The sequence below is a fragment of the Coregonus clupeaformis genome, chromosome 12, assembly GCF_020615455.1.
Source record: "Coregonus clupeaformis isolate EN_2021a chromosome 12, ASM2061545v1, whole genome shotgun sequence".
In the NCBI taxonomy this organism is placed as follows: Eukaryota; Metazoa; Chordata; class Actinopteri; order Salmoniformes; family Salmonidae; genus Coregonus; species Coregonus clupeaformis.
This window is the reverse complement of record NC_059203.1, coordinates 46,467,440-46,485,306: the sequence shown is the minus strand read 5'-3', so window position 1 is coordinate 46,485,306 and position 17,867 is coordinate 46,467,440. Positions and strand designations below refer to the sequence as shown.

The following is a 17,867-nucleotide window of genomic DNA, read 5'->3' as shown; positions in this document are numbered from 1 at the left end:
GAAGGGTCTGGAATTTTTCGAAAGCAACGACTGCAAACTCACCTGCATTGTTACTTTATTTATAATAATAATAAGCCATTTAGCAGATGCTTTTATCCAAAGCGACTTACAGTCATGCGTGCATACATTTTTGTGTATGGGTGGTCCCGGGGATCGAACCCACTACCTTGGCGTTACAAGCGCCGTGCTCTACCAGCTGAGCTACAGAGGACCACATTATTGATTTGACAGGCAGCGCACGGGTTATTGTATGTCGGATAAGTCCCGTGTAGCTCAGTTGGTAGAGCATGTCGCTTGCAACGCCAGGGTTGTGGGTTCGATTCCCACGGGGGGCCAGTATGAAAAATGTATGCACTCACTAACTGTAAGTCGCTCTGGATAAAAGCGTCTGCTAAATGATTAAAATGTAAAAAATGTAAATAAGTTAGTTACAATTATTGTCAATATGTGAATTTAAAAAGATTTCTCTGCTCGCTTTTTGTTTGTATAAAAATAAGTAACAATTGTGTCTTCTTGGTTTATTCTGTGTAGTTTTCTTGTCCAGATGAGCGATTGGTTGTGCGCAAAACATGAACTGACTACCGCGATAGTTGTTGTTATATGTATCGCGAGAGTTATTGATGCGCGTGTTTGTGGAATTTGCGCGTAGCCGACGTTTCGAGGGCGGTGCTTTTCCATGACTCGGATAACGAGTATCCCAGGCGGGCTTTCTTTACAATTTTTGAAACGCAAAATTCTATTTACATAATAGGAACGATCGTATTTTAAAAAGCACTGAAATAGATTCTCAAATATTACATTCAGTAGAAAACGAGGGTCTGCGCCCCCTCAATCAATGAGGCCATCATGAAGCTGACGGACAATGTGCTGCGGAGCTTCAGGGTTGCAAAGGTTTTCCGGGAAAATTCTGACAAAATCAACTGTTTTGATTTCAGCTCAAACGGCGAAACCATCATTTCTAGCAGCGACGATGACTCCCTAGTTTTATACGACTGTCAGGAGGGAAAGTAAGACATACATTAAATTTATTTAAATCGACTGTTTGTGCCGCACTGCATGTTATTACGGTAGGCCGACCCCTGTGCTGTAGTTAGCATCTGTTCCGCTAGGTATAGTGAGGCCTGCTGCGTAATGCACAATCCTCGGGCTCGAGTTCAGACACTAGCAGAGTTTGAGAGGTTGTCTGGCTTGGTAGATCGGTAACAAAACTGTCACTTGTATTTAATCTAATTTTCACTCAAGCGTGTTAGGTGTATTATTTTGTTCGTAGTCGACGTAAACCAAAACTAAAAAGCATGTATGTGTTAGTCTAGATATTTGTAGCAGTTGTAACCCCGTTTATCATGATTATGTAAGATTTAGAGGGGGTAGGTTAAATGCGGAAGACACATTTCGGTTGAATGCGTTCAATTGTGCAACTGACTAGGTATCCCCGTTCCCTTCCCTTTTTCATCCCTTTATGTTATGGGTATTTTAATATGTACATTGGCTTGGCTAGAAGTTTCTGTGCCAGCAATCTAATGTGGTTATTTTCTTTCTCTCCATCTTGTGCTGGTCCAGACCTAAGCGGACCCTCTACAGTAAGAAGTATGGAGTGGATCTGATCAGGTACACACATGCAGCCAACACTGTGGTCTACAGCTCCAACAAAATTGATGGTATGTTAGTGCGAAGAGGAGATTTGTAATCAGGCTCTTTAAATAAGCAGTTGTCCATGTAATTCTTGCCTTGCATCTTTTAGGAGTTACTTATTGTATTCATGCAGAAGATTGTTCTCATGGATTTCCCGACAGCCTGACCGTGTTGACCTCAGCCTGAGGCGGTCGACCATGCTCACTCTGGTCTGAGGTAGTTGTTTGTACAGTTTGAGGGTCTGTGATTCTGCCCAATACAGGAGCTAACTGTACAAGCCACTGCCTTGCCTAGGGTGGAGCCCACTCATCCAACCCGACCTGCCCAGTGTCCATCGCCTCCTGGATCGGTAGCTCTACTTGCTCTTTAGTGGTGTGGTGATGAATTGAAATGCCATGCTGCCTTGTCTTCTGCCCATAACCCCATGCCTTTATGATCATTGTAGACACTATTCGGTACCTCTCCCTCCATGACAACAAGTACATCCGGTACTTTCCTGGACACAACAAAAGGTGAGGACTGAAGCAGAGAGACCCAATGGGATAGTTTAGGCTACATTACTGTACTATTACTTAACTATTGTTTGTATCATTTAATTTTTTATAAATAAATATCAGATGTTTCTATCATCATGGTAGATGTTTCTATACCTTTAAGTTGAATGTTGTTTCAGAGTGACGTCTCTCTCCATGTCCCCTGTGGACGACACGTTTATCTCAGGATCTTTGGACAAGACAATCCGGCTATGGGATCTGCGGTCTCCGAACTGCCAGGTTGGTTCTCTTCTCTAATTCTCCTTGACATTGCAGATCAATTTACTCTAGATAGACTCTAATTGCGCTGGATAAAATGTGCCTTTCCTCTCAGTCTCTTTATCTCCATCACACTACCAGGGCCTGATGCATCTACAGGGGAAGCCAGTTTGCTCATTTGATCCTGAGGGTCTGATCTTTGCTGCTGGCGTGAACTCGGAGATGGTCAAACTGTACGACCTGCGGTCCTTTGACAAGGTAAGTCATTTTAGGACTATGACTATTTGGTGTTTTTAGGAAAGGATGTATGATGTGATACAGATGGTGGTGTAGTCTCTGTTTTGTAGTTCTGTGTATTTGTGTTGGTCATTTGTATTTAGAGCTTTGGATGGGGGCCAGTGGTAGGTGGTTGTCTACAGAGAGTAACTTTTTTTGTTGCCTTCTCAATAGGGTCCTTTTGCTACCTTCAAGCTACAGTACGACCGTACGTGTGAGTGGACAGGACTGAAGTTCAGCAACGATGGGAAGCTCATCCTTGTCTCAACCAATGGGGGTGCTCTCCGCCTCCTCGACGCCTTCAAGGGCGCTGTGATGCATTCCTTTGGGGTGCGAGATCATACGCATTTATAGACACTTAAAACCATGACAGACACTGTTGGATACTCTTGATATAGATTTCAGACCAACCGCAAGTTGTACGAGAAGTAAATGTTTATTAGTAAATGGATATTGTCATGCAGTACAAGAGAGATGATAGACCTATATTTATAGACGCTCTCCTCTGTCCTGCAGGGCTACAACAACAGCAAAGCTGTGACGCTGGAGGCCTCCTTCACTCCTGATTCTCAGTTCATTATGATCGGTAAGTCCACACAGACTGGGTAGGTGAGGTAACAGGCTCTACGTTTTGTAAAGGAAGACTGTACAGTTCCAATTGTCTTCCCTTTCTACCACATAATTGTTTGGTAGTAATTACTTGAATATGCAAATTAAACCTAACCTAGAAACATTTCCAAAAAAACAGTCTAGTTCAGCTCCCTCTCGTTTTTCCATGGTCTGACGGGTGGTTGTCTCTCAGGCTCTGAGGATGGGAAGGTCCATGTGTGGAATGCAGAGAGTGGGATGAAGGTGGCGGTTCTGGATGGGAAGCACACGGGCCCTGTCACCTGCCTTCAGTTCAACCCCAAATTCATGACTTTTGCTAGTGCTTGTTCAAACATGGTAAGATTACTTGGGTTGAACACACACATGCACACCAATCTCACATACAGTACATGAATGCTCAGTAAGTCTGTTTTGTCCTCTACAGGCATTCTGGCTGCCCACCATTGACGATTGATTGAGAGAGAAAAGCTCTGAGTGGGTAACTGATGGATGGCACAGGCGAAGTGAGATCCCATTTAAAACCAGCAGGTGTCGGCACACCCAGTTCTAGGAGGATTTTCTATGATGTGTGTGACAAATCATGTTGATTGTAAATATGTAGGACTTCAGGTATATAAATGGTCTGATTTTCTGTTCTTTTTATACTTGTAACATTAAATATGTTTTCTTTTTCTAACAAGTGTCTGACTTCTGTGAGTGAATGAATGGTGAAATGTGTGTCCATTCATGTTCATAAACAGAGGTTCTACCTTAATCTCATGTGGAAAGACTATGCATGAAAACTTAGAGAATCTGTCGGGACTGAATGGGATGCGTAGGATATGAGCAGCAGTAGTTTTGTATAAATTTTTTATGTTTGGGTTTTTCGTCACTGGTTATTTGGACAAATCACGTTTTCGCAGGCGTTATAATCTTTCGAATTTCAGAAGGAGATGGGACATTCGGCCCATTACTTGCAAAGAGAGGGGGTGGAGCACCTCCTTCCAGTTCCGCTCCTCGTTATAGCATTTCATTAATCCCTTCTTTTAACGTGTATGGACCCAGAACTTAATCAATCAGCTGACCAATTACGTGAGACTTAAGATCTGGGTTAACCAAGATTACTTCTACCTATACACTGTCAGTGAACAACACATCATTAGCACAGCTGGTGATATAATGTACTAGCACAGTACATTTCTAATGGGAAGTGAAAGGGGATACCTAGTCAATTGCACTAAATGTGCAGGGGGGCTGCCTTAATTGAAGTCCATGACATCGGCGCATGGGGAACAGTTATTGGGGGTTAACTGCCTTGCTCAAGGGCAGAATGGCAGATTTTTCTACCTTGCCGGCATGGGGATTTGAACCAGCAACCTTTCGGTTATTGGCCCAATGCTCTTAACCACTTGGCTACCTGCAGTGAAGTGTATATGTCTGTAGTCTCAACTGACGGGTTAATATCTGCAGGAGGGTGTGCCCAGATGGTGAAGTATTATCTGTGCTTTACCTCTGGCACACACATTTCTATCTGCCCTTTGGGTAAACAATCTAAGGGTCACACAACCACTCAAAGGGCGATGCACATTACTGAAGTTATGGAAGGAGTATGACAAAGCAAGCAGGGACATGGGAATGATTAACCTACGAAGTCATAAAAGTCTACTGTATGTGTGCCATTCAGTGGGTGAATGGGCAAGAAAATATTTAAGTGCCTTTGTACGAGTTATGGTAGTAGGTGCCAGCCGCACCGGTTTGAGTGACAAGAACTGCAACGCTGCTGGGTTTTTCATGCTTAACAGTTTCCCAAGTGTATCAAGAATGGTCCACCACCCAAAGGACATCTAGCCAACTTGACACAACTGTGGGAAGCATTGGAGCCAACATGGGCCAGCATCCCTGTGGAACGCTTTCGACACCTTGTTAGAGTCCATGCCCCAATGAATTGAGGCTGTTCTAAGGGCAAAAGGGGGTGCAACTCAATATTAGGAAGGTGTTCCTAATGAGTTTTTGTACACTCGGTGTATAGGTTCAATCCAAACTGTCTAATGATACTCATGACAAAACCTGACTGTTGATTGCACCTCATGAGTCTGACAGCACCTGTATCAGAAACTCACTTAACAGTTTCACTTTCACAGTTAAATGTAACATAACATGATTAAACGCAAGGGGTCTCCTTATTTTCCGATCATCCATCCAGTGTAGCTTTTCAGTATAACACACACTTTGATGTCTTCTATAAAAGGTTACCAAAAAAACTGTAACCAGTTACATGCATAAAACCACTGTGGGGAGTTCATACAGGTGTCTCAGGAGAGACTAACACTCAAATGGCCGGAATACACCGTGACGTTCATAGGTCCATCCATGAGCTGAGGTGTCAAATAGAGCAAGTCTTAAAATTCATTAGACAACATGATTTGTTTTCTCAAAATAATTCCCACATGAACAGTGCAGCTGTGTGCCAGAATATATGTGTGAAACAGACCATGGCCTGTGAGGTTCTAAGGACATTTCATGATAATAATAATATGCCATTTAGCAGACGCTTTTATCCAAAGCGACTTACAGTCATCTGTGCATACATTTTTACGTATGGGTGGTCGCGGGGATCGAACCCACTACCCTGGCGTTACAAGCGCCGTGCTCTACCAGCTGAGCTACAGAGGACCACGATGTACATCTGGTATGTTTACATCTTGTTTGGGACATCTTGTTTGGGCCTACTGATGCGCTGTCTGGGCCATTTGTCATATTATAGTCATCTGAGACTATCTGACTGATATGGATGTGGTGTCTGGCTCTTTTTGGGTTGTCTCTGGGTAGTTCAAGGGCTGTGTCTAGACTCTGATGTCTGGGCCTATCTACAGGAGGCCTATTGGCCTCCAGTTCAATCCAAATGGCACAAACAAAATGTCCAGAAGAAAGACAGTCATAAAGTTTCCAATTGATGAACAGGACTTCACTCAACACATTATCATTTTGATCTGGATTAAACATGACAAAAAACTGGCCCCTGGACATACAGTAGCAAATAAACTGGGATGGAATGCCGTTAATACTCATTTTGCAAGAAGCATGGGATTCTTTTATGATCTGAATTCCTTTCGGTATTAGACAACCACGCACCAGGGAATGGCCTGCCACGGCTGTCACAGGGTTCATATTCATTGATTTTTCCAAGGCCTTTGGTCTAGTTGGTATCTCATTCTCTTAGAGAAACTGAACATACTTGGGTTTGCCCAAAGGCTTTGGAAATGGTTTTCTAGGTAATAATAGAAATCAGTGTTACAAAAGGAGGGCATTAAGTTCAATAACCTGGAAATATAATTAACGGGTGTGCCGTTAGATTCAATACTTGGACCATTGTTATTCTTCATTGTTGTTAACTGTGCATTAACACAAATGTTCCCTTGTGACAGTGTGCCATAAACGTGCCATACACGTCGCCTAAAGACATATCTCTGTCAGTCTTTGTCATGGGAATCCTCAGTCCTCCAACCACTTCTCTCCACCACTGAACAGTGCACCAAATCACATTTAAACATAGTTGAAAACCGTTCAACAGAAATGTCACTGGGTCAGGGGCTCAGGTAAGTGTAATTATAGGTTTTCGGGTCACTTGTTCGTCTCTCAAGCAGACCCTGGTGGGATGGGGGTGGGGAGGCAGATACCCAAGGCTGGACAGTCAGTGGCAGCTAAATTTGGGAGAGAGGGGATCAGGTTCCCTCTCTGAACGCACATGATCCTGCCCTAGTTACTCAAGCTGTGTCCCCCTCTCATACTGTCCCACTCACTCAAAGAGCTCATACACTCACGCAGTGATTTCAGACACTTAGACCAGTGCTTCGTCACACAGGCTTTATCAGTGCTTTTATTGCAAAAAGGTTATCCCATTGTGTCTCTCTTTGGCTGGGCTGAATCTCCACCGTCTGCTCTGGGACTTGGCTTGGCTCTACCGTCTCTGTCTCTCAACCCCTCCCCCCTACAGCACCCGGAGGGTGGGACAGACTTCTTGCTGACCCGCCATGTTTCTGGTTCTCGTTGTGACGCCGGAACTAAGGGAGTTCTTGGCCAGAGCAAGGGGTGGAGCTGTCCGCCTCATCCAGGTGCGGATCCAGGACGGTGAGTGACCCAGGGGACAGCGGTTGGGTCAGGAAGCAGGGGAAGGAGGGATCTTGGTAGGACAGGAGGGATCTTGGTAAGGCAGAGTATACATAAGATTTATATTAATTTGATAACTTCAATTATTTCACCTTAATTTCCTGTATTATGTGAGTAAATTGATTTAACTGTGTGTTTGTATTAGGATGTGTGTATTTGTGAAAATGTGTGTGAGAGTTATCAAAAAATCTAATTCAATTGTATTTGTCACATTCGCCGAAAACAACAGGTGTAGACTTTACCGTGAAAGGCTTACTTACAGGCCCTTCCCAATGATGCAGAGTTAAAAATAATAAAAATTAAAAATAGTAACACAATAAAATACACAAGAATTAAGCTATATACAGGGAGTACCATATCACCGTGCAGGGGTACGAGGTATTTGAGGTAGATATGTACATGAAGGCAGGGGTAAAGTGACTAGGGATCAGGATAGCTAATAATACGAGTAAAATAAAGAACAGCAGCAGCATGTGTGTGTGTGTGCGCAAGTAGTGTGTGTGTGCATAGATTAGGTCAATGGTAGGGTCAATGCAGAAAAACGGGTAACCATTTGATTAACAATATAGCTGTCTTATGGCTTTGGGGTAGAAGCTGTCTCGGAGCCTATTGGTCCGAGAGATGATGCTCTGGTACCTTTTGCTGGACGGTTGCAGAATGAACAGTCTATGGCTTGGGTGGCTGAAGTCTTTGGCAATTTTTTAGGCCTTCCTCTGACACCACCTGGTATGTTTGTTGTTCTGCTGTTCAGTCACTTGATTGTGTGTATGATGCTGATGGAGATGTCATTGAGTTTAACAAAAACAAACATTTCACAATGTGTTGGGTAACTGAGGCCACGTGTTTGGTCAGATGATGCATTCAGTCTGATGAAAGGGATCGCAAGAGAGACTGACAGCTTTACTCAACTTTGTAATGGTGGGCAAGTTGTCAAAGATTATATAATCCAGTTGAGATATGAAGTGACATTGAACTCTCATTCAGAAGGGTTAGTGAAAGTATGGAAAATATCATCGGAGCCCTCACTGGACTCATTGTCCAGTGTCATGGGTAATGATACCCATGACAAAACCTGACTGTTGATTGCACCTCAGCACCTGAGGTGCAATCAATAAGTCTAACATTCATGAGACATCATGATTTGTTTTCCAGTAAGAATTACCGCATAGGTAGTGCAGCTGTTCATCAGCTGTGTGAAAGGCATTCATTCTATGTGCCAGACTGTGCATGTGTGAAACAGACCATGAGGCAACAGGTTGGCCTGTGAGGTTATAAGGACATTTCATGATCTGGGATGTTTACATCTTGTTTGGGACATCTTGTCTGGGCCTACTGACGCTCTGTCTGGGCCATTTGTCATATTATAGTCATCTGAGACTTTCTGACTGATATGGATATGGTGTCTGGCTCTTTTTGGGTTGTCTCTGGGTAGTTTAAGGGCTGTGTCTAGACTCGTGATGTCTGGGCCTATCTCCAGGGGGCCTATGGACCAACAGTTGGGCAAGTATGCAAGAGGGGCACAGTGACACTGTCTTAAAAGTTTTTCTGGACTGGTTTTTATATCCTGTTTGAGGTCTACTGTCTGTCTGCTGCTTTATGGGGCTGTAACTGGGCTATTGGGATTTGTGGGTCTGTTACTGGGCTATTGGTATTGTTGGGTCTGTCACTGTGGTAATCGGCTGATAGGCATCCATGGGCTTGTACCATGTTGTATCCCAGTGTTCACTCATGTTTTCATGCCGATGTTGAAAGAGAAAGAGGCTATCTTACAAGTTGTCATCTCCCTGTGCTCTGGCTAAGTGTGTCATTTGTGTTTCTGTTATCTCATTGGTTGGTTTCATAGGTTACATATTCTCTCAGTAGTCTGGTATCCTTAGCAGTGTTGTGTTCGAGACCACCTAAAGCGAGACTGATTCAAAACCAAGACCGGAGCAAATCGAGACCGAGTCAAGACCAAGACCACCATAATAAGAGTAAAAAATGTCCAGTATATCTGTGTTCATATTTCAGAACAACATATGGATTCTTTAGACATTCAGAATAGTGAAAAAATGCATGCTGAGGGAGAATAGATCCACAAAATGTTACTAACCCAAACACAGTGGGGAACAATGGGCCTTCTGCACCTTCAGAGAAGGGCTAAGGTTTTACTTTATTTTAAATTATAATAATATAATGATATTATTTTCAATGATGTTCTGATTTAATCTCTTCAGTTTGTGTTGGAAAGGAAAGGGTTAACACTATAGAGAAAAAAAGATCCAATCAGGATTAGTGAAAAAATGCATGCTGAGGGAGAATAGAGCCACAAAATGTTACTAACCCAAACACAGTGGGGAACAATGGGCCTTCTGCACCTTCAGAGAAGGGCTAAGGTTGAAAAAATATATATATTATAATAATATAATTATATTATTATTTTCAATGATGTTCTGATTTAATCGCTTCAGTTTGTGTTGGAAAGGAAAGGGTTAACACGGAAGAGAAAAAAATATCAAATCAGGATTTGTCTTTGCTGGTCTCTGGGGAGATAAATCTAGCTAGCTAAGTCAGCCATTGGCTAGGCCATCAGAAGCTAATAAAGGCATCTGCCATTCAACTGTATTAGGGCAACATTTTGGAGTGACAGTGGAATCAACCAATCGCATGTTGACTTAATGGGTGGGACCGTTTTTACCAAAACGAATGGACATGTCTACCTTCTTGAAGGCCGACAAGGTCACCGCACAATAGCGAGCAGTAGTTTTCCCACGTCTAGCTAGCTAGCATTTGTCGTCGGCTAGTTTTCAGCAGCTGCAGCAGGTGTTATCAAAGAGGATGTTGTTTTTGCTAATTTGTTAGCTTCTCCCTTTTCAAGAATAACTTTCAACAAGAAATTAAGTTTCAAATGATCATCATCTGGTGAGTGGAACAGTTTTTTTTTTTTTTTGCAGCGCACTTGCTGTTGTTAGCCATCTCTTTGAAAATAACTTATGTCTGTGAAACATTGTTGCATTTAAAGTGGAACTAGCATTATTTTAGCAACATTAAATCTTATAAAAATCTGTTCATATACACCCCCAGGAAGAATATGACACTTAATTCTTTATTTTTTCATTCTTTTATTTTTATTTTTTAAAGATATGGTCATTTTCACGTTTTCATGCATTCTTAGAATGTTTGGGAATTATGTATACTAAGGTATTTGTGAAAATTCTATAGCAATATAGAGTGGGAAAGCAGCCATGTGGTTGGACAATTAATGGACACTGCAGTCCAGGACTGGAGTCTACACAGACCTGTGCACTATAGCCAATCAGAGCTAAAGTAGGCTTTTGCCACATGGGCCTGCCATCCTTTACTTTGAACTGGACTGTGTGTTTACAGGCAGTTGCAACAGCATGACTTTAGATCATTAGAACGCATTTGCCAAAAGCCACAAAATACACCTGAATGGATTTCTGCAAATATATAGACACCACGGGAGTCCTCTTACATTTGGGAACTTTACAGTCCTATTTATCAAACAACCATGAAAAGGTAGGCCCTCTCTCCCTCAGTTATGCACATCAACAACAACAAGAACAAGATCATCAGCAAGATGAGCTCAAATCTAACGAAGGAACATTAGATTAACCCTCTCAAACTTTTTCAGCTAGTTGGCTGTCAAAATTGCACTGATAAACGATGGGGAACTAGCCTCCTCGTCTTTCTGCAGCTTGCCTGCCAATGCATGCTTGTCCCAACCAAGCACCCAAGCTAACTGGCTAAAGTTGGCTAGCTTGCTAGCTAACTACTTCCAGACACAAATGAGAGAACACCTCACTCTGACCATTTTACTGACCGTAGCAGAGCTGGTTAGGCTGTTTACATGTTATCTGGAGCGTTCTTGACTAAATATAACTTTTTTTGCCTATGTTTACTGACACTGGTCATATTCAGTGGGTGTTGCGCATTCGTAAATTAATCAGTATTTCTGCGCTCTGGCACACTCAAACAAGAGTGCTCTGAAATCGGAGTAGATATGCCAGAGTGAATTTGTGAACGCAAGAGATATGCTAACTGGATAACAGTCGCTCAAGTTCTTGCTAGCTATCTAAATGACACCTGCATCTCTAGCTGTGTATAGCCATTGAAAAACTATCTAGCTAACGTTAGGCTCTGTGTTTTTAGCTTGCTACATAAATAGATACGCTAGCCTATTAGCTAGTTATGACTGACTTGTGATCATTGGCCTTGCCAGTTTGATTGTATTGACATTCCCAGCCTTAGTTACATTCGTCTGTTTTTGTCCAGAATATTGAGTCATTGAAACTGAAACATTGCATCACGAATGGAGGCAGCAAACAATGTACCAGGCCATCTGTGATTTCCAACCTGATAGCAATGTTTTTGGGACTACCAAGAAATGTATTGGTGAATTATATTAATCATGCATTGAACTGCATCCATCTATTCTGCCAACAATGCCTTAGTGTATGTCATGGAACGTTGAGTCAAATATAACCTATTTTTAAAACCTTTTATTAAGTTGGTTTTGTAGCATAAACTGGGAATTCGATATGTTTTACTGTCTGTTTGTTTCATATCTGCAAAGTTGTCAGTTCCACTTTAGTTCCCATGAGGACAAGGGCTATTTTAAATTTAGGGGTTAGTTAAGGGTTAGGGTTACAATTAGGGTTACAATTAGGTTTAGGAAAAGGGTAAGGGGTTAGTGGCTAGGGTTAGGGTTAGGGTTAGGTTTAGGGTTTTTGTTATGGGTAAGGGTTAGGGGTTAGGGAAAATAGGATTTTGAATGGAGATACATTTTAGGTCCCCACGAGGATAGAAGAACAAAACGTGCATGTGTGTGTGTGTGTGTGTGTGTGTGTGTGTGTGTTTGTGTGTGACTGGCTGATGGAAAGTATGTGTCTGTGCTGATAGTTGGAATGTGTTGGAGCTCAGAATAGCAACTGCAGTGATAGATGGTGAAGAAATCCCCCTGCTCCCCCCAAGGACATCGGACTTTTGGTCTATGTGTGCATGCAGGTTTAAGAATGGGCATGTGTGCACTTGCCTTCATGTTTTGATCATCTGTTTGTGGTTGGATGTTGTTACGTAATTCTTTGCGAGTGTGTGTGCATCTTGTCTGTGACCTCATTTGATAGTCCTGGCAATTAGTGATTGATTTCTAGTAAATACCACTAATGCATCACATTGTAAACACAGCAGCTCCTCTATCGTTGTGCATGCGAAACTAAGTGACCCTGGATCATTTCATGACTCTTTTCAGATGTTATAAACATTATTGAGAGAGGATTAGCTAAGAGTGCCATCAATGACAGGACTGCCAGGCTACTGTCAATCAGTAACAGTTTCAACCCAATGACTTGTCTCCATACACCAGTGAGATTAATACAGTAGGTCCCGAGACCTGATGAATAGTTAATTGAGGAGTTGAGGCTAATTTAAGCAAAGTGTTGACACAAAGCACGAGAGGGGGTGAAAGATGAGGCTCAGAAGAGTGCATGAAATGAAAGAGATGAAGGATGATGTCACAGCAAAAATAAGAACATTGGTTGGACTACAGTGGCTTGTGTTTGTGCGTGCGTGCGTGCATATGTACGTGTGTGTAGCTGAATAATAAAGTTTGAAGCATGGGTCAAGGTGTGTGATGAGTTGTGCTCTTGTTTTTCAGAGCAGCTGGTGCTGGGGGCATTCAGAGAGCCGACACAGAGCTGGGACCAGGACTATGACCACTTCCTACTTCCTCTGCTGGACGACCAGGAGCCTTGCTACATCCTGTACCGCCTCGACTCCCAGAATGCACAGGGATACGAGTGGATCTTCATCTCCTGGTCTCCTGACCAATCTCCAGTATGTGCAAGTTGTAACTGTGCAACACATACTCTCATGTTCACAGCAAACACATTTCACTGATCCATGTCTCATTCACCCATTGATGTCCACTGCAGGTGAGACAGAAGATGCTGTACGCTGCCACCCGTGCTACAGTGAAGAAAGAGTTTGGTGGTGGTCATGTGAAGGACGAGATGTTTGGCACAGTGGAGGTACATAGAAGCCATTCAAAACCCCTTTGACGTACTCTGGTTATTCTCTCTCACCTGACTAATGATGAGTCTAGACCTGTTGGCTCTCCGCCTTCCCTAAATGGCTGACCTCTTGCTTGCTCTCACTAGGAGGACATCTGTCTCGAGGGCTACCAGCGTCACGTGTCCTCCAGCTCCGGCCCTGCCCCACTCACAGCTGCTGAACAGGAGCTGCGGAGAATCAAAATCAACGAGGTGAGGGGACAAGCATCGCCTACAGTGATGTCGTCAACTCCACAGCTTATTGCAGTCACTGTGTATGTGTACAGTATTCACCCAATGTCTCAGTTTCAGTTTCTAACGATTTGTTGTCGTCACTTTTCTAGGGAAGGGTTAAGCAGGTGAGTTATTATGAAATGCATGCTTGTGCCTGTGTGACCATGTGTGTTTTCACAAACTGAGAACAGAATGGTGAATTCCCCCATTAATTAAGATAAAGAGGCTCACACTTTCCCCTTTAATAATGGCCATGCTTTTTACAGTCACCCCGCATGATTGACAACTAGGATACAGAAAACGGGTTTGACAATAGCTAATCCAAGTATACTAAATACCACCACCTCAAAAAATCTAATGTATCAACTTTAACAATTTTTAAAATGATTGTAAACCAAATTCAAGGTTAACATTATTTGAGGGGAATTAATAACTCTAGCCTCCTCTTTGAAGGGCAGTCACTGGCACTGTCTCTCTCTCTCTCGCTCTCTCTTGCAGAGAGCACTTACTCACATCCTTTGATATCTCCCCTCTGCCATAAATACAAACTGACTCTTCACATACATGCATGTTGGCTAATGAGTACGGCCTTAGCCAGATGAAACGCTGCCAGAGCAATCAGAGAGAGAGAGAGAGACCTGTACAGTACTTTCACTTTCTCACTGAAGTTACAGAAAGTTCAGGTCATTTTCAGAAGTATTTTTTGCACATCCGGAAGAGAGATAAAAGGCCCTAGTCTAGATTCAGAAATTCGTTATCAACAATTCAACGGAGACGCACAGTAAAAGCAATTAGATTGGGGATTCACAGTATTAAAGCATAATGGGCAGAAAGATAGTTGTTTGTGATAATGAGAACAAAACTCACTAACACATGTTCCTTGGCTGTGTGTATGCTGCCCCCTGCAGGTGAAAACAGAGACCAGTGTGGAGAGTAAGCACCAAACGCTGCAGGGCATTGCTTTCCCACTGCAGGAGGAAGCCAAACAGGCTCTACAACAACTTGCACAGAAACACATCAACTACATACAGCTGGTGAGCCATATAGAAATGCCATTAGCCAACCAAATAAAATGATTGATATCTCTAGCGGCCACATTCTCAGAGATAATAGCCATGACTGACCAAAGTATTCTGACCCAAAGCACACTGACTCAGCCATACACAGTCATCTCAGTAGTAACTGTGTAATATTTGTGTGTTGCAGAAGTTGGACACAGAGAGAGAGACGATAGAGCTGGTCCATTCTGACCCGACAGAGACCTGTGAGCTGCCTTGCAGGGTTCCCACGGATACGCCCAGATATCACTTCTTCCTCTATAAACACTCTCATGAAGGGGACTACTTGGAATCTGTTGGTCAGTTTCAGTTATTGATTTTCTGCCCTGATCATTCCTGTCTCGCTCTAGAAGCCTAGGAAATGAGAGTTGATCATACAACCAACCTTCCTCCATGTACTGGATACAGGATGAGAGAACAAAGGCATTTCATTCCATTTATAACATCTGAAGGTGTAACCATTCAACCCAAAATGGCTTTTATGAAGGAACTTTGATCTTCAGAGAGTTGGTTTAATGTTGGACCAAAACAAACTAGTGTGTGCAGAGCGGCACCAGAATTAAAATAAAAACACGTTACCTTTTTGTAGTTAATAAATCCAATGTGAAACGTGATAACTATTGTATGCTTAAAACCCTAGAGTCGATTGTCATACCGGTGCGTCAATCTCAGTAACATAAAAATAAAATCCCCATCAAAATCTGTCCGTTTAAGCTAGAGATATCTGTTTTTTTTTGTCGCACTTCCGCATCTACGGTGAAAGGTGGCAGAGCTAGAGGGGTGTTTGTCAGATCATTAATCATCCCAAAAATCGGTCTTCTCACAAACATCTGTAGCATCCGAACGGTTAGACCTACAAACTATGACCACTCTGTGGAAAGGGGAGACTCTCATGAACACGATGGTGGTCACCGTTTTGCTCTACAACCCCCTCAAGTGTCACGGGACTCGTCTGAAGGTAACCAGTACTGGTTTAAAAAAATGAATGGAAGTATGAAGGTAGCTACCAAAAAAAAGGGTTAAATATGTGTAAAAAAAAAAAAGCTTTCTTATATCTCCTAGATATAGGGCAAACACTTCAAAACCTTGTTTCTTATTATTTATTTTTGGACTGTCTTTTTTGCCATTTATGAATGTGTTATTCAATGTGTTTTTCTGGGCTATAGTAGTAAAGGCCAAATTCAATATTTTATCCAAAAAAACATTTATGTACTTTGTTTTATACCTAAAGGGGTCCTAAAATTCTAAATGAAATAGCTAAATGATCCATAGAATGACCATCTCAAAATGTTTGTCCCTGAACATAAAATAATGTTATTAACCAGCTCCCATGCTTTTAAAATAAAGGTTATGTTCCAGAACAGTATAGATCACTTTCTATACTTTTGTAATTTCCGGTTTTCTGTTCTGTTCCCTGAACTGCTTTGAATCCATGTTTGAAACAGTGGCCAACAAAACCAAAGCATGGGTTGCTGACATACCTTGTCCATAGACTGCTTACAGGGTAAGGAAACCAACATGTACTTTTGTAATTTGGGTGAACTATCCCTTTAACATTAACAACTTCACCTAATAGCAGGAACAGCACCATCTAGTGGTCAGAACCTGGTAATATCAGGATGTAGGATGGGACATAAACCTAACAACTTCAATGACTAATTTTTCTGAACAGGGAAAAAAACATCACCAAATTCACTGAGAATACATTACATAGGATGAAGGAACAATACTCAGAGCCGCAGCTCCATACTACTTGTCAGACATAGAGAACTGATACTATATACTAGTTGTTGGGGTGGGATTGGCGTGGGATGTGGGGGATCTGTGGGTGGCTTTTGACAATTTCTTTGGAATCCTCATGTCTTACTCATTATTAGAAAAAAGGTTGGTCCAAATCAGATGTTAGGTACTATATTTGAATATTATATGAATCCTATAAATTTAAATGGCCAATTTAGGTGCAATCAATTAGATTAATTTCTCAGAGGTCAAATTATATTTCAACAAAATAATGTTGCAGGAATGCTAGTCTTATCTGTTTCCAACAACAGAAACAATTTCAGAACAATCTGAGATGGTGGGTGTCAAAATCCTCTTTCTTGTGCTTTTTGAAGTGGAACGACCCATCTTTTCTTTGCCTTCTTTCTCTTCCTCTCAGTGTTCATCTACTCCATGCCCGGGTACAGCTGTAGCATTAAGGAGCGGATGCTGTACTCCAGTTGTAAGAGTCGACTGCTGGATGAGGTGGAGAAAGATTACCATCTGGAGGTTTCCAAGAAGGTAATCAGCTGAAATGCACATATTCTAAACACAATATGGTCTTTGTGTTTTTACAATAATGGTCTGTGTCTGAGTGGAAGTGTGCATTTACTCAGTGTTATTGTGTCTGTTTACAGATGGAGATTGACAGTGGGGATGAGTTGACAGAGGAGTTCCTGTATGATGAGGTCCATCCTAAGCAGCATGCCTTCAAGCAGGCCTTCGCCAAGCCTCGTGGCCCAGCAGGGAAGAGAGGCAACAAGCGTCTCATCAAGGGCCCAGCGACTAGGGAGAGCAGGCCGGAAAACTAGAGAGAGGGACAGAGCTTGGTCGTCTCCCCTTCCCTGAATCCTCCTCCTGTTGCCACGGCAGCTTGTTTGGCCACGAGGAAGGAAAAGGAGAAGAATTTCTGTCATTTTGATTTTCACCTCCCTTTGCTTGTGTTTTAACAATGTGTCATTCATGTACGTGCTATTCATGAACATCAACTATAGCAGTGGTTCCCAAACTGTGGGGGCGCGAAGGGTCGGCAGGGGGAACTCAGTCCGGCTTTCAGCTTACTCCAAACTTACTCTGCAATTTCCAAATTGGTTAGTGCATCAGCAGTTTTCCTCTTGTCAATCATTGCAGACCTTTGAGAGATATTTACTGTATACCTTGTTAGAAATGTCCAGATCAACTAGCCCATGTCAGCAAACGTTTTTTAGCTAGGTTTTTAACCCATTGATTTGAGTCACTCAAATATCACATGAACACACATAAGACATGGCAAAATGTGTAGAATTGCAGGAAATTAGCTTTAAAATGGCAACATTTTCTCTGCACCCCATAACAAAATGTATAGAATTGCG

General features: G+C 42.3%; 2 protein-coding genes across 2 annotated transcripts; both read left to right on the top strand.

Annotated features, from left to right (window-relative positions):
- Positions 1–639: 639 nt before the first annotated feature.
- LOC121578418 (WD repeat-containing protein 82) lies at positions 640–3,945 on the top strand. Its single transcript, XM_041892784.2, has 9 exons — positions 640–1,007; positions 1,561–1,658; positions 2,078–2,144; positions 2,306–2,405; positions 2,526–2,642; positions 2,835–2,990; positions 3,177–3,246; positions 3,463–3,605; positions 3,694–3,945. Exons 1-9 carry the CDS (start codon positions 847–849, stop codon positions 3,721–3,723), a joined length of 942 nt encoding a protein of 313 aa, XP_041748718.1. The 5' UTR covers positions 640–846; the 3' UTR covers positions 3,724–3,945.
- Positions 3,946–7,019: 3,074 nt separating this feature from the next.
- On the top strand, positions 7,020–17,755 carry LOC121578417 (twinfilin-2). Its single transcript, XM_041892782.2, has 9 exons — positions 7,020–7,376; positions 13,072–13,250; positions 13,349–13,444; positions 13,574–13,678; positions 13,810–13,824; positions 14,608–14,733; positions 14,906–15,056; positions 16,916–17,037; positions 17,154–17,755. Exons 1-9 carry the CDS (start codon positions 7,280–7,282, stop codon positions 17,325–17,327), a joined length of 1,065 nt encoding a protein of 354 aa, XP_041748716.1. The 5' UTR covers positions 7,020–7,279; the 3' UTR covers positions 17,328–17,755.
- The last annotated feature ends 112 nt before the right edge of the window (positions 17,756–17,867 follow it).

What these genes read in the sequence shown, in the direction of transcription:
- LOC121578417 (XM_041892782.2), top strand. Translation starts at nt 7,280, where the DNA reads ATGTTTCTGGTTCTCGTTGTGACGCCGGAACTAAGGGAGTTCTTGGCC. An exon ending in GGTCTCCTGACCAATCTCCA is followed by an intron (nt 13,251 to 13,348) that starts GTATGTGCAAGT and finishes TGTCCACTGCAG; the next exon opens with GTGAGACAGAAGATGCTGTA. An exon ending in ACATCAACTACATACAGCTG is followed by an intron (nt 14,734 to 14,905) that starts GTGAGCCATATA and finishes TGTGTGTTGCAG; the next exon opens with AAGTTGGACACAGAGAGAGA.
- LOC121578418 (XM_041892784.2), top strand. Translation starts at nt 847, where the DNA reads ATGAAGCTGACGGACAATGTGCTGCGGAGCTTCAGGGTTGCAAAGGTT. An exon ending in TGCGGTCTCCGAACTGCCAG is followed by an intron (nt 2,406 to 2,525) that starts GTTGGTTCTCTT and finishes TCACACTACCAG; the next exon opens with GGCCTGATGCATCTACAGGG. An exon ending in CTAGTGCTTGTTCAAACATG is followed by an intron (nt 3,606 to 3,693) that starts GTAAGATTACTT and finishes TGTCCTCTACAG; the next exon opens with GCATTCTGGCTGCCCACCAT.